Source organism: Sciurus vulgaris (assembly GCF_902686455.1).
Source record: "Sciurus vulgaris genome assembly, chromosome: 7".
Taxonomy (NCBI): domain Eukaryota; kingdom Metazoa; phylum Chordata; class Mammalia; order Rodentia; family Sciuridae; genus Sciurus; species Sciurus vulgaris.
In genome coordinates, this window is record NC_136467.1 from 7,632,602 (window position 1) to 7,648,770 (window position 16,169).

Genomic DNA, 16,169 nt, shown 5'->3' on the forward strand with positions numbered 1-16,169 from the left:
AACTAGCAAAACATGTATAGGAGAATGTTCCCCCTTCCTAAATGTCAACGATGTGTGGATTAGGAAGTGAATCAGGACAATCGCCACCTATTATGTTAGTATTTTTTTTGAAGTTGTAATGTTTTAATATTATAATATGAAAACTCACAAGGATGTGGCAATTTTTTTTTGGGGGGGGGGTGACATTTTACACTGTCCTACCCTTTCAGAAAATAATTTGGCAATGCTATTGGGAGCCATAAATGTGTTCATATAATTTCTGGGAACTGGGACTTAAGAAAATGTTATAGAACAGGAATGAATTGCATGAGCAGAGATGAGGAACACTGGAATCCAGAGTAGGGCCAACAAGCAAGGCGAAGAAGCATTTAGGTATCGGCTTCAGAGAGCCAAGTTCAAGGTCAATGCTGTAACCCTCCAAGGCTTAGTTTCCTTAGCTGTGCAACAGGGATGACAGAGTTGCCTACCTCACAGGCCTGGTGTGAGGGTTAAATGAGGTGCATCGCATCATGAGCTTGTGTCTGAATAGGTTGGTTCTCAGTAAATGGTACTCATTCTTTTATTGCAATAAGAATATACACAGCGTAGCATTCACTATTTTAGTCAGTTTGAGGGGTGCACCTGAGTGGCACTTCATACATTCAGTGTCGTGCATCCATCACTGTATTTCTAGAATATCTTCCTCACCCCAAACGGAAACTTCGTGGCCATCACGCACTCACTCCCCCGTCAAAGTAGTAAGAAGATTTTAGCATAATAAAAAAAGGCTTATGCAGTACTGCTGAGTGGAAAAAACCAGGATTTGAAATTGTGCAATATGATATAGGTAGTGAATAAGGACAAAAATGCTGAAAAATAGATAAAAATAGTAGCAATCTTATTTCTCAAATTCTCTTCATACACTCAAAATGATTTGTTTATAGTTTTACAAGAAAAATAAAAGTAAACAAACAACAAACCCCAAACACCATGAAGAGACAGAGACTGCCACAGGCAGGCCTCGGGGACACAACATCACGTAGAAAGTCCACCCTTCGCAGGACCACGGTACTCAGGCAGCATTAGGGCTGCTCCTCACTTCGTGCAGCCACGCAGACAGAGACTCGTCAGGGCTGCTCCGCTGTCCTGAAGTCTCCCCGTGGACGTGTGCTGGGCCCTGTCACCGTTTCTTTACTCTTTGAACACAGGGACCTTTGGTGCCGGTCTTCTCAAGGAGGCCCAGCTCCCCGTGATCGAGAATAAGGTGTGCAATCGCTACGAGTATCTGAATGGCAGAGTCAAATCAACGGAGCTGTGTGCTGGGCATTTGGCCGGTGGCACCGACAGCTGTCAGGTAAGAAAAGACTAGAGAGACCCACGGTGGTCTTGGGCAGGCCTGTCTCAGCCCCCCAGACATTTCAGTTCCAAAGTGGCAAACCTCTGCTCAGGCCGTGAATGCCTATGCAGAACGTCCCGGTGATTCCTCCGGCCTTGAGTTCCAGATGGGCAGTCAGGTGTACATTCAGTACTGCAGCTTCCACAGGCCGCAGGTCTCCTTGAGCTCTGCTGGTGGATGTGGGTTAGGGGAAGGGAAGGGGCGGAGGGTCCAGGCCAGAGACTAGGCCGACACTTTGCCACTGTGCTCAGGCCTGCTGGGATCCACTGAGGATACAGCAGCATTCCCAGGGAAAACGCAACAGTGTGGTTTTGCTGAATAGGCTTCGCTACGTGCTTAGATACTGCAGGTAGTCAAAGGATTCTTTCTTCCTGATTTTGAATCTTGGGAAAACTTACATACTGATGGCCGAAGGGTGACATCCCACAAAAAAAGAAGGGCAGTTTAACCTTCATATGGACTTTCCCCTCCCTCCAACCAGGGGGACAGCGGAGGGCCTCTGGTTTGCTTCGAGAAGGACAAATACATTTTGCAAGGCGTCACCTCTTGGGGCCTTGGGTGCGCTCGCCCCAATAAGCCGGGCGTCTACGTTCGTGTCTCAAGGTTCGTGACTTGGATGGAAGGAATTATGAGGAGCTTTTAATTGAATGGGAGATAGCGTGAAGCAGCCACTTACCTAGATGCTGGAACGTGGGTAAAGAATTCAGAGCGCTCAGAAATAATTGACAGTAATCACACCGAGCCGCTGAACTCGGCGACAGCCACTGCCGACCCTCAGATCTTTTTGTACTATTGTGGATACATTTTTTGTGGACTACTGGATTCTGTCATAATAAGGCAACACGGCCATGCCATTTGTTGAAAATAAACTCTGTACTTACTTTGTTTTGAGTTGATTTTATTGTGTGTGGGGGGAAATTTTCAATATTCTCACGTTCTCCATTTGTCTTACCAATTTCAAATGAACAAACTACATTGTTAGCTTGTTTTCCTAAGCAAAGTTGCTGACAGAAGTAAGAAGCCTGTAAGATCACAGAGAAGGGAGCCGAAAAGTCTTAGGACGTCCCTCAGGCATTGACCTCGTGGACTAAAGATGGTCTGACACTATCTTCAACGTCTCTCCTTCCCATACTGGGCTAATGTTCTCACAGCTGCCCATGGACAGGGAATCAGGAGAACATGTTCTATCTTTGGGAATGAATTCTGTTATTGATGACTTGACTTCAGCCCAGCCCAGGGGACGCAGAGAGTTGTGTATCATGGTGTGAACTGGGCAATGGAAGTGTAATACAAGACCAGCCAAGAGTCTCTATGTTATTCTGGGTCACATCTGAGCGTAGGGATGGTGTCAAGGGCTTAAAAGGAACAACAAACCCGTGTTGGTGGACGGCTTGTTTTCCATCTCTGATTAGCACAGTTCAGAAACAGTATGAAGCACATGTTTTTTATGCTTTCAGTGTTTCACAGTGACATGTTCAGGAGGAAGAGAAAAGATGGATTTTTGAAACCATTAAAAATTTTTTATTGTTGCCAAACAAAAATATCACCTCGAGATATGACTAGAAGGTGACAGGTATCGAAGAGCAACAGCCATCTTACAGCAAAGAAATGCCAAAGAAAAGTAAAAGCAAATGTTGGGAACACAGGGTGAACGCATTATTAAATTCTCATAAGGCTGTGCTTACTCCCTGGGCAGAGTATGAGCATTCATATTCAATTCTGATTGTGCTTTAAGGATTAAGTTTATTCTATAATCAGCACACACATCTTAGGTACTATCACGTGTGTATGTTCCACACAGAGAAATGTTCTGCTTCATTGGCAAGGTTTCCCTCTGGTACCCATTATACCTGTGCACACAAAGTTTCTCATTAAAAAAAAAAAATTGGCATATGAGATATACTGAATCTGAAAGTATAACAAATGTAACACACAAAGCAGAACACTATATTTCTTTTTAAGTTCCCTGTTTCAAAAGTCTTGATAACAGAAAAGAAAGTTCAAATCCACTATTAGTATACATAAAGTCATTTATAGAGCTGCTGCTAATTCTTTTAAGCCTGGATACAGTTGATCTTTCCTTTAAATGAAAACATAAGCTTTCCCCGGGACAAGCACAGAGTGCCAAGTGTACTGTCTGCGGGTTCCACTCTACCACCACACTGTTGCAACTGAACCCACAAGTACAACATAAACATCTCTTCACTTCTAGAACCCTAAGACCCAGGGACTCATAATCCATGGGGTTTGTTGAGTAAAGAACAAAACTGTGGCTGAAGGTTCCATTAAAGGAGAACCCAAAATATCCTGAATAATCTCAGGCCCCAAACCTGGTTTTATAAATAATAAAGCCCAAACCCTGAATAGTCAGAGGATCTTTTCTTATTTATGGAAAGAGGCCTAACTCTGCCTGGAACCCCAGATGCTGCGGAGGAAGTGGACAGAGGGACAGCTGACCTGTCCAGCTGGGAAGGCTTCCAGAACTTAAGTGAGCAGAGTAAGCGCAGGCTGAGCACCGTGTGTGGCCCACGTCCCTGGTTCAGTCTCCTCGTTAAGACGATTCCCACATCTTCCTCCTCCCTGCTCTTCAGAACACTCAGTTCAGTGCTGCGTCCCTTCATGGGGTTTGATGAACACATTTCTGTACATCTTTCCTAGATCCTTGGTTTGCATGGACTGCATTTTGTGCGTGTTATTAGGGATTTAACCCCAGGGTGCCTTACCTCTGAGCTACATCCCCAGTCCTGTTTTTAAATTTTATTTTGAGACAGGATCTCACTAAGTTGCTGAGGTTGGTCTTGAACTTGTGATCCTCCTGCCTGGGTCTCCCAAGTTGTTGGGATTGCAGACATGCACCTCCATGTCCAGCTCATCCTGCATTTTTGATGGAGCTGTTACAGGAATCCGTGGTGGAGGCTTCTCTTGTTTCTCTTCAACAGTAAGAGTCAGAGACCACTGTTCCAACCCCAGAAAAAAACCAGGAAGGACTGTGCACCTAGCAGGCTCTTGGCTAAATGGGCCATATACTATATGTTCCCAGAAACTCTGATAACATGATAAACCGTAACTCATACAACATCATATAGAAATACTCTGGATAGTCTGAACTTATTCATACGGCATTTAACACACCGGTCATGCCGCACCAGGGAGCTGAACATGGCAGATGCAACTCTGGAGGCTCAGCATCTCAAGAAGGGTCGTCTTCTGACAGCTCCTTCCTGCAGGCTGTGCAGGGCCTCAAAGGTGAGCGCTGGAAACCTGGGTTTTCTTTTTCCTGTGAACTCAAAGGAGAAAAGAGAAAGTCCTTGTGAAAGACTCTGCCACTAGTTAAAAGTCTTTAGTGCTCACGAGCATAGCTTTGATCAAAGCCCCTCATGAGGAAAACCTTATAACAACCCGACCCAAAGGTAACAAACGATATTTTTGATCTGCTTCTGGACCCTACAAAGGGGTTCATTAGCATTGTAACATATAGCGTCCTTGTGAATTCTGACTATATGATGTGGCTTGGAAGTGAGCTGTTGATGTGAAGAAATGGAAGAATAATTTGCTGCAGCTTTAGAAGGGAGCATGCTAATAGGTTTCCACCATTGGGTGCTAAGTTGTCTTGTTCCAGAGTAAGTAATCACAGGTCATGATAAATGTGCTTAATTTATGGGACTGTAAATCATACTTCCACTGGATTGTTTTTGAAGGGTAAGGACTAGGTATAATTAATTCACCTAGCTTCTTACAAAAATTTATAAACCTGAAAACTTAAAAAGAATTTGTGTAACTTAAATTTTTTGTTGGTGTGATTCTTTGTACATCAGTTATCAAACAAAAATATTGGATATTAGTTTTCCCTGCACACCATTTAGACACCACTCCTTCCCTCAGCCAAAACAAATGGGACCCTCCACTTCTCCCAGTTGTTTAATCTAATTTCAATATAACTCCATTGGTTGAAGGGCCCTGATCTCAGATAACTCCCTCTTCTTGCAGTTTTTCCTGACGAATTCCGACTGGTTTGGGGATCAGGAAGAGCACATCGCTCTATCTAAACAGGTCCAGCCAGTGCAGGGGCACCAGGGAGAATGCCCGTCCCCTGACTGGAATATTGGTGTGAGTTGTCACTAGCGAGGCAGTGACTTTGATGAAGGCATCCGCTCACTGAGTGCTGGAGGTCTGGGGGCCCAGGCCACCAACAGCCAGGAGGAACCCCTCACCTCTGATCTGCGGTCCTGGTCTGAGTGAGGAGCACTGGACCGTGATAATCTCCCCTCACGCTACGGAACTCTTATTTTAAGGGAAGTGCGTTTCCTTCCTCGCTACTTTCCTCCTCTTCATCTTAACCTTCTTGAACAGTCTCGCTTTTCTTGGTCTTCTAGCCTGGCTATGACTGGGTTGATAGGACTGGACGCCCTGCTACTGACCCAGTCCCCATACCCCGATCAAACCTAGGGGTCTTAGAGGCTCAAGAGGACTTCCTAAGGTTTTAATAATCTTAACCCATTTCTTTCATTAACTTAAGTTCATTTTTCAAAATGGGGATGTCACAAAGAGAAACTCCCACCCCATCCCTAACTTCTGGCAGTATTGTTCTTGGGTGAAACATAAGGTACAGTTTTGGTGGGAATAAGCCACTACCCATGGATTTCCTCCCAGACAGGTGGGTTCCTTGGAGGGAAAGGCCCCCACCCTCTGATTGGTCCATCCTGTCGGTAGGCAGCCAATGGAATGTGGCTAGCACACAGGCGCACACAGGCCTTAGGAAGTTCAGGGGAGGGCTAATCAATTTTAGTTTTCCAAAACATCATCGGAAGTCAGGACAAAGAGACCCTGTCTAGGTTGGCTGTGCCATGCAAGGTTTCTACTCATGAGACCCTTGCAACACTTGCCTACCCTGGGGAGGGCAATGGTACCTGATTAAAAGGGGGACCTTAAGAAGGGACTGTCCAGGCCTACTGGACGGATACTCCCTACTTAACACAAGTCACAGCTAAAATGAAACTACCCCCGACAGTGAGGCCACAGGTGTACAGAGAGCATCAACCCCAGTCCTGGCACTTAAAATTTGCGAAAACATTCCGATTTCCCAGCGAGGGAAGAAAATTCTACTTCACAAAATCATGTAGACTATTAAATGGAATAGCTTATGTGAAACCCCCAATCACGCAGGTACTTCTAGAACATCAGCTTCTACGCTCTTCCCAATAAGCAAAGGAAGGTTTAGTAAAATCCAATCTTTTTAGTAAATATTGTTGATACATTAAAAGAATCAAAAGATCTACACCCTTAATTTCTGGGTCATTAATATTGATTTTTATTTTTTTAATTAGCTGTTGAATAGTTTTTGTGTGTGTGTGTGTGTTTGTTTTTAAATTACACCTAGACCACCAGACCACATGTTCTAGTGGGGGAAAAAATCTAACAGTATGGATGTAATAAAAGATTGTCCTCTGCCCCACACGTCTTCCCAGCCCATTTCCATCCGTGAGGGTATAAATGATTATTTCACATTTTTCATTATGCATTATCACATTCACATTTTCTACCTTTTTATCATGAAAAATTTAAAGGAGGGAAAATGAGAATTTGTACAATGTGAATTTTTTATATTACTCTTCATATTTATATATTATATTATATATATATTATATATTGGTTGGATATTATTTAGATAACTGAATACTATTTAGATAACCCACTTCAAAATTTGGTCTCTCTTTCTCTCTCACTCCTATCTGTATCTATGTATCCATCCAGCCATTTATCTATTTATGTAATCTGTCATCTATGTATCTTTATTAACTGTTATCAATCAATAATTTATTATGTATGTACCTATTTTTCCCTATGTATCCATCTGCCTGCATATCTAGCATGGATGTTATCTATCTATTTCTATTTATCTGCCTGTCATCTATTTATCAAGCTGTTTTTCAGGGAGGGATTGCTATGTAGGTTTACATTTTAGTCAAAACTGTTCATGCTGCACTTTGCAATCACCCTGAGAAGCTTCCTGTGTCATTCCATACAGACGGACCTCACTTCTTTTCCTCCATAGTTTAAAATGCTGTTTTTGAAAGAACATGGTGGTGCATGTCTGTAATTCCAGTAACTCAGGAGGCTGTGGCAGGAGGATGGTAAATTCAAGGCCAGTCTCTGCAATTTAGTGAGGTCCTAAGCAACTTAGTGTGATCCTGTGTCAAAATAGAAAATAAAAAGGGCTGGGAATGTGACTCAGTGGTAAAGCACCCCTGAGTTCAATCCCCAGTACCAAAAGTCTAAATAAAAATAAAAAATAAAATGCCGTTTTTATTTAGGAGGGGCTGGATTTCGTACCATACCTGCCAAGTTTCTCCACATCGTCCACTGTCTCTGGCAAGGCGATGCCCTTGGTTTCAGGCAAAAGCATCACGAGGCCACCACAGACTGACGCCAGGACACCTGAGGAAGAGGAGAGGCATCACCCCCTAGGCACGCACAGGCGATGCCCCTGCCGCCCTTGCTGATCTTAAGTGGCACCTGGCAACAGTGACACTCTGCTTACCCCCGCGGCTCCCCAGGACTCCAGCGGCTTCCGCCTTCCTCGAGCCCTGTGGGCACCTGGCTTCCTGCACCTGCGGAAGCACCTGTTCATCTACTCATCTGACAATTACAGCTACGTGTCATCCAACAACAGGGCCGAGTTCTGAGGAACGTCTTCAGGTGACTTCACTGCTGTGCAAGTGTCATGCCGGGTACTTAGGTTGACTGAGATGGCGGCGTCACCAGCAGATAGACCTGAGGGACCTCCTTCCGACATGCTGTGGGTGGCTGACCCAGCGCCCTGGTGTGGCACCTGTTTATGCAGTGCTGGCTCTCACTGCCTCACAGGGAAAACAGCCACCAGACAGGGTCCTTCCACTGCCCTTCCTGACACCACAGGAAGAGCATCCTCCCCTTTCCTCGGTCACATCACACTCTAAGACGCGGCCCTGCCTCTGCCCAGTGGCAAGGCCTCCTCTGTCTGTTGGTTTGACTTCTCGCTGCACTGATCAACGTGCTCACTCCCGTCTTGTCTGTTCACCTCAGGCCGTGCTCCCTTTTCTGCCCCTTTGAGCCCAAATTCTTGGAACATCATCCTATTTCTCCACATCCTCGTATCCTAGTGGTGTGCTGGTAAGTGTTTAACAACCAGCTCTGGAAAGTAAAGCCCTGGCCTGTAGCTTTGCCCATTTCCATGGTGTAAATCCTCCTACTGTGGACATTCCAAGCTGCCAACATGACCGCCCTGAGTGCAGCCTGGGGAAGCAATGGACAGTAGCCCTCCATTCTGTGGTATTTCCAGCATAAAGCTATGGACCTTATAAATGGCCCTCAGAACACACAGTAATAAAATGTGGAAAATGAATCCGGAGCTGTTGAGTATCTATCGAACCTGCATTTACTATGTCTTATCATCTGCATTTTTAAATGAGGGCCGTGTTTAGCGACTGGCTCACACGATTCTTGAAGCCGTCACACGTGGCCCTGCCGAGGCAGTAGGAGCCAGTTCCGGCACACCACTTCTCCCGCGTTTCCCAGACTCTGCTCCTGCTCTTCCAATCTGGGTTCTGCCCTTCCCGGCTTTTGCTCCAGCCAGATCCCCAGTGGCCCCCTGACCCCAGACACCCTGGGGCTGCTTCTGGGCCTTACTGCTGGGTCTGTCTGGCACCCGCCTTCCCTAAGCTTCTCCTCCTCTCCTCTCATACCCCTCCCATCTCCAGTGTCCTACTTCCCAGTCACTCTCCCTACCTCACTGGTAATCTGTGTTCAGATGCTCCCAAATCCCCTCCTCAGTCCACACCTCTCTTCTGGGCTCTGTGTTCTTGGATTCTTTCAGGCTCCCCGTCCTGCAGACGGACTCCATGCCCTTCCTAGGGGTGTGGGCTGCCATGTCACTGCTCTGCTGACCCTGTGAACCATCCTGCCTGCCAATCTAGCTCCTAATGCTTCCCTAGTCCATCTGCCCCCTCCCTCCCACTGCCAGTTCCTGCTTAGACCAGGTGGCAAAGGTCTCCTCCTAGATTACTACATTCTTTTCATCATCTTCCCACTAGAACAGTTTCCTTCTAATTCACTTGCCAATCTGCCATCAGAGTCCCATTTCCAAAATGCAAATCAAGCTGTGTCGCTTCATGTAAAGCTCTGCAGGAACTGCTCACTGCTCTTTGGATAAAGAACAAAGCCTCCGCACATCTGGGATCTGTCTTCCCCTGGTGACAATTCCCTTCAGGCCCATGGCACACACTGTACTCTAGCCTTTCAACTCCTGGGGCTGGGGACGCCATCTTCCTCTTGCACTCAGCCTTCCTATGGCTGGAGCACAGCCAGCACCTCACGTGTGTTTTCTTCTCATCTTCAGACCCCAGCCTGGACATTACTCCTTCCTCCTAATTTTCTCTGGTCGACTCAACAGGGCAGTTGTGCCTGGGGATTTCAGCATTTATCATGCTCTACTGTCCCTGGAGTTTTAGAAACTTGGCTATCTCCCCAGCCAGCTCTGGGAGGGAAGGGCCCACCCCCAGTCCCTGTGCCAGCTAAGCAGCTCCTGTCTGCAGGCTGGGCTGTAGTCTCCAAAGACTCGGCCAAGATACCTCCTAGACCACTCGGTCCTTGTGGGACGATGGTGCCCTCTTTGCTATCTCATGCTGGCCAAAGAATTAACCCTGACTTTGATGATCAAATCCCATTAGATAATTTGAAGTGATCTTGTATCAAGCTCACTGGTGTCAAGTGGTCAGAAGCTAATCTTCTGTCCCTAGCACTGTCAACGGAGTTTTGCATGAATCAGAATGTATGTTTCAAGAACTCAGGATTTTTATTGGAATTTCAACTGTTTGGACAACAAGTGGAAAACATTCCCTACCTGGAGTAAGGAAGTGGAGATGGGGGAAAGGCCCGTAAGAAAGGGGTCACCCTGTGTCTTACTGATGCAGAGCGTAGAGAGAGGTGCGAGATCTGGGTGGGACAGATGGAAGGGTACTGGAGAAACCCCGTGCAGAAGGCCTGAGGTTCCTCTCTAGACAGGGCTAGATCTCTTCACATGTTCCATGAGGACTGGAGGTGGGAAGGAGGGCGTGAACTTGAAGATGTGGAGGAGGTTACAGTGTATGTGGAATGGTCTGTGTCCCCTGTTCTTTCAGCATAGCCTTTTTAGAGCAAAGCCAAATAAGATCTGATACTGACAGACATCAAATATTTAAAAACACAATTAGTCTTCAGGCTGATTTCTAAACAGGCTGAAGATCCAATATGGCCCCCTGTAAATTTTTGTCTCCATTCCATATTATCATAAAAGAGTGTTGCAGAATTTGATCTTAATTCAGGACCTAAAGAAGAAGACCAATGTGATCACAGTTTACCTCCACCTTTCAGTATACAGTAACTTAAAACCATTTAGGATTTCACATTTTATCATTATCAGACGGGGTCCTCAGAACCCAAGCAGTTGCCATAAAAAGATGAGATGGACGTCATCAACATCAAGTTCATAGTCATGACAGTTTCTGTGAATACAAAGGATGCGGATGGAAGCCCTTGGGGAAGCATTCAAGAGTCCTTACCAAAGATGATCAGAGGCAGCTCCAGCCACACGGCTGCCAGTCGGAAGAGCAGAAATGGGGCTATGATTCCCCCAAAATCACACAAACCCGAACAGAGCGAAACTCCAAAGTTGCTGCAGAATGAAAATTAGTTTTAAACGAAAAGCATTGAAAGAAAAATTCGAGATAATTAAAATATTCAGACCATTAAATAGCAGAGAAATTGTGACCACCCTCTCCATTTCTATCATTTTCGTTTTGAAAAATGACCGTTCTTTAGAAACTCAACAAGCCATTTCCGTCCTGCACTGCTTCACCGGGAGGGTAGGGGGAAACCCGCAGTGTTGGTGCTGCTCACTAGCTGGCCTGCACCGTGGCACACGTGCCACCTTGGTACCGTGCTTGACTGCTCCTCCAGCCAAGGAGGCCGATTCGCCCTACTCCGTGCGCCCATTGGATGTCCTCAAAACCGGCTGCTCTCGAAAGCAGGCGTGCGCTGTGCTCAGAGACGCCACAGCCTTGACACCACGTGGTGTTTCCCAGAAAGTGCACCCAGGTGTTCCAGGTCCAAGCTGCGTGCCTGTCCCCAGAACCACAGCTGTGTCTGAGGTCATTTTTATGGGGAATGGTCTGTCACACAGGGGGCAGGTAGCAATGCTGAAAGCAGCTGTAACTCAAAGCTCACCTTCTTTGCTGGCTGAGTTCATCCCAGCCAACAGAGCACCAAGCTAAAGGAACGTTTGGCTGCGGTTAATTAGGAGAGAGAGGACGATATGTTGGAATTACCGTAGTGTCGTTGGGTACAGTTCTGAATTTACCAAATAAACAATTTCAAAGGCCATGGTTATCCCTAGTCGTCCCAGGGTGGCCACGGTGGTCCTCAACCATGCTGTCCCTGCAAGCACACAACATTTGGAAGTGCAGTTAGGGGTCTGATTTCATTAACCTTTTCCATAATAACAGATGGCATGTGCTTAGTGTCCCCCTGCCTAAGTCTTTGCTAATTTTAAGCACAAATAATACAATCCTCTAATACTGCAGGCAATTTTTAAATAACAACCATGGTGATAGCTAATATTTAATGTGCTAGAGGTGTCTTTCTGAACAGGGTTAGATTACAGAAACGTTGTGAAGTGCTCACTACATGGAACCTGCTCCATGCAGTGCCTTCCCAGAGAGGTGCAGCCCACTGGCCTTCTGTCTGGAAGGCAGTCCACTGTGCCCTTGAGACCCTTACCATAGTCAGATGCCACCTATGCTCTCTCTGTACAGACCAGGAAAACTCTCACGACTACCTTTGTTTTCTAGAGAATAGCAAGGCTTGGAGAACAGAAATCTTGGGAAGCAGGCATCTGAGCTGAGTGTCATCCCCAAGGCAAATGCCTTTTGTTGTCTTTCTCATCCTCAATCATGCTATGTCCTCCAAAAAAATCATCCAGAAGGAACCACATTCCTATAAACGAGTTGGTTCACCTATTTTAAAATGGACCATCTTAAGGCTGCGGCAGCAGTGTGAAGAAACCCCTCTTCCTCCCCAGTAACTCTGGGAAATGCTAATGTTCTCTATGAAACGTTCTCTTTCTTGAGTTTGAAGGACAGAAGAATGCACTGTTTTAATTCTGGAAAGTCGTGCTTTAAGTTTCTTAAGAGTTGTTCCGTGTTGTCTTCCTTTCCTGGAGGCCGTGGTATGAGGATTCCTGACGACATGAACAAGACCATCGCTGCTCTCCAAAGCAAAGCTGGCTGTCCAGCGTCTTTGAACATGAAGCCCTTACTGTAGTTCAGCTTAGTTCAGTTTTTAGTGGAGAAGGAGGCGTGAATGGGGAGAATGGAACAAGAGACTCAAGCTCAGTAGAGCTGTGTGTGTTCTTTCCAGAGAATATTCAACCAAACAAGCCAAAAAAATGAGCTCAAGCCCTCTCAGGCAAACCATTGCCAGCAGAGCAAGCAGAGAAAAACACGGGCTGAGACTCGAGATGGCTGCTGGGAACCGCCACCCCTCCTCCCGTTTACTGCCACTTAGCTGCACACTGCCCAAGGAGGACTTCCTAAAGTATTTCTTGTCTTCCCAGACAGAACACCTGTGGCTGTCACATCAATCGTTACACCAGGGAGCGTGGATTATCTGAGCAGCACTGATGTGCTAGGCCACCCTCTGCTCTGGCACAGAACAGTTGTAAACATGTGTTTTGTTTAGGCTGCGTTTTTTCATGAAGCCCAGGGAGGGAGACTAGGAAATTCACTCCAGTCCTGTCCTCCCAAGAGCAGGTGCTGTGGGAATGGAAAGTGGGAGCCCTGGCCCAGACTCCCTGGGTCCCAGCCTGCTGGGTCCTCTCCAGCTGCTCTCAGGCTGCGGTGGAGAAGGCCACCTGCCACTGTGGAAATAACTCCCTGATCCACGTTAGGTACTTAGGTCAGGGGCTTCTTTCTACTGCATGGAGATTGCTCTGTGAGTGAGTCCTGTGACCAGTTCAACCCCCATTTAGGCTTACAACTGAGGCTAGAGCTGTTGGATGGACATGAGGTAGCAGTATAGGGTTAAGTCCCAGTTGGTGACTGTAGAAAGGACAGCGGATGTCATGCTTAAGATTAGTGGCAGGAGGCCCTTTCCGTCTACATCCACTGTTCAAGACAAACAGTGGGAGAACATCCAACCTCACAAGCAGATCTGGCCACAGCTGTGTGCTTGTAAGTAACCGAGAACCTCATTTAAATGCATTTACATGCTAAAAGGTACTGCGGATTGGGGGGAACCTAATACATTTTTAAGCACATTTGGATCACATGGAATTGGCACACAAAGATTGCCACATAGCTTATGAGCATGTTAATTTCCAGTCTTCATAAACACATATATACTGTTAACCCCTTGATTTTGTTGCTCCTCTACCTGTGGGACAGTCACCTGTCCTTGCCATTCTGCCTCTGGGGCAGCCAGATTTGTATGTGAATCAACGCAATAAATGATCCTATTCCTCTCTTTGTGAGCCATGTTTGATTTCTATCCTGCATGAGCTAAAGGACCTACTGAGGTGGCAACAAACAGAACCAAATGAAAACCAAGAAACCAAATCAACACACACACACACACACACACACACACACAAAATGAAAACCCTGTGTGGTTAACTTAGATAAATAGTCAATTCAGTACAGGTTGACCCCCTGTAGCCGTCCTGCTCACTGACCTTGCTGAAACACTCCCAAACCTTTTCTAAGAAAGGGAATTTAGACTCAGACTGCACAGGAACAGAGATTTTGTTGAAATGTGTACAAAAAGAAGCCCCTATGGCACTACACACTGTTCACTAGTGAAAAGAAAATAATTTACTAGGACGTCTGAATTACATGTGAAAATTTTTATGTGCACATGAAAAACTTCAATTGTCCAGGTAAAATGTTAAATTCATTTTGGGGTAGAAATAGACATGTTTTGGTGTCAATAACAAAAATCACATTAAAAAAGCACTATAGCTCATCTTCCACAGAGTTATCTGAGGACTAGAGAAAGAGATGTCCCTCTCTGAGTGATGACTTGGTCAAGCAATTAGAGTTTTGGGGAGTGACGTCCCATTTCTTGAGTAAAGAACGCAAAATTTAAAATATGATTTTAACTCCCTCTGAATGCACCATCTGCTCTGAGTTCTGAAATAAAATTTAGTAAAAAGTCCTAGTAAAGATATGTAAATTAAGACACCAATGGACTTACTTTTTACTTACAAAAAAGATAAATGTGGAATACTTTTTCATTTTAGAAAGACTTCCCTACACGGTTGAGTTTGTGGCAATCAAAGTAAGCTCAAATTAAAGATAACAGACAGGTATGGATAAAGAAAGTTATTAATTTCCAGACTTTGATTAGAGTTCATAAATTTGAGCCCAAAGCAGGGAGTCTTAGATGAGGAGAAAGCCAGAAAAACAACTTTTTTTTTTTTTTTCAGAATTTTATTCTCGGGCCATGAAAAGGTGGGTTGGTGGAGGGAGACCAGGTTAAAGTGTTGACTGTGAGATAATTTTAGAGATGATTTCTGCAAAAGCAGCTTATCGGCATTCTGCGTGGGGGTGTCCACTCACTGGTGACGTCAGAATGGCTGAGAGGAAAGCCTTCCTCGTGTTAACTGGACAGTTCCTTGGACTCAAGTCTGAAAGTGTCTTTGAGTTGGAAGGACTACCCACTCAAGGAAAGAACCTCTGCCACAGCTGGAACTCACTTTAGGGATTTGAAACTCATTCTTCCAGTCATCCACGACTGGCATGTGACTACGGAAACAGTCGACTCTGCAGAATATATGAGTAAGACGTGCCCAGGCGAAGAGCAAGCAGTGCTCAGTCCTGCTGAAAGCACTTCCAAAGCTCCAGCTGGGAAGTTGCCTCTACAAAACACCACTGAACAGATCAAGCAGGAAAGACTATATGTGAAGTTCTCTGTGCAACACCTTGATTCCCACCCTACTCTGTGTGGTTTGGACACAGTCTATTTTTTTTTCCAAGAGCAAAACGTTTTATTGAAGAGATAGGAGAGAGAGAGAGAGAGAGAGAGAGAGAGAGAGAGAGAGAGAGAGAGAGAGAGAGAGAGAGAGAGAGAGAGAAACGCTCCAGAGAGGAGGGGGTCCAAAGTTGGTACCCTCTGGACACACAGTCTTAAATGCTTGCTCTGGGGTCATGTTGAGAGCAACACACCGTGAAATCATCTCAATTACTCTAGGATCCGAGAAGATCTAGGGCAAAGTATATGCCATGAAATGACAGATCACGGTGTACATGATTGCTCTTTCTCCCTGCTTTCCGATTTTCACCTTCAATGAACACCTCATCCCTACCTCACAGTGATGGGACCAAAGTAAAGCAGAAAGCGCAGTGAACTCCTAAATGTCCTCCATTTTTCACCCTTCCAACTTTGCCCTGAGGGCAGGAATCTATCTCCTTCACCTCTCTCTCTCCCTCTCCTTGTTGAGTGGCTAACAATTAATAAATACTAAATAGACACGTATTGACAGATAGATAGCCATCACAGAGCTTCCCCTACCCTCAGAGTATGTTAACTCAATGTAATGAGTTGAATAGTGTCCCTCAAAATCCAAGCCTACCTAGAACCTCGAATATGACCATTTGGAAATAGGGTCTTTGTAAGATGCAAGTGGTTAAGATGACAGAGACAGAGAGATGAGAATGTCATGTGAAGATGGAGGCCCAGATTGGACCAATGCCAAGAAATGGTGAGGGTTGCTAGCAACCACCAG

At 45.6% G+C, this 16,169-nt stretch overlaps 2 protein-coding genes across 3 annotated transcripts in view; one reads left to right on the plus strand and one right to left on the minus strand.

Annotated features, from left to right (window-relative positions):
• PLG (plasminogen) overlaps positions 1 to 2,261 on the plus strand; it is a 34,390-nt gene extending 32,129 nt beyond the window's left edge. For both annotated transcript variants that reach the window (XM_079146585.1, XM_079146586.1), the window contains exons 18-19: positions 1,188 to 1,333; positions 1,857 to 2,261. In XM_079146585.1, coding sequence (XP_079002711.1) covers positions 1,188 to 1,333; positions 1,857 to 2,018 — 308 coding nt within the window. In that variant the 3' untranslated portion in view covers positions 2,019 to 2,261. The remainder of the gene's footprint in view (positions 1 to 1,187; positions 1,334 to 1,856) is intronic.
• The window catches only part of SLC22A3 (solute carrier family 22 member 3), a 91,908-nt gene continuing 77,766 nt past the window's right edge, over positions 2,028 to 16,169 (minus strand). The window contains exons 8-11 of the mRNA XM_079146593.1: positions 11,716 to 11,824; positions 10,951 to 11,063; positions 7,711 to 7,810; positions 2,028 to 4,652 (exon numbers count right to left, since the gene is read on the minus strand). Coding sequence (XP_079002719.1) covers positions 4,616 to 4,652; positions 7,711 to 7,810; positions 10,951 to 11,063; positions 11,716 to 11,824 — 359 coding nt within the window. The 3' untranslated portion in view covers positions 2,028 to 4,615. The remainder of the gene's footprint in view (positions 4,653 to 7,710; positions 7,811 to 10,950; positions 11,064 to 11,715; positions 11,825 to 16,169) is intronic.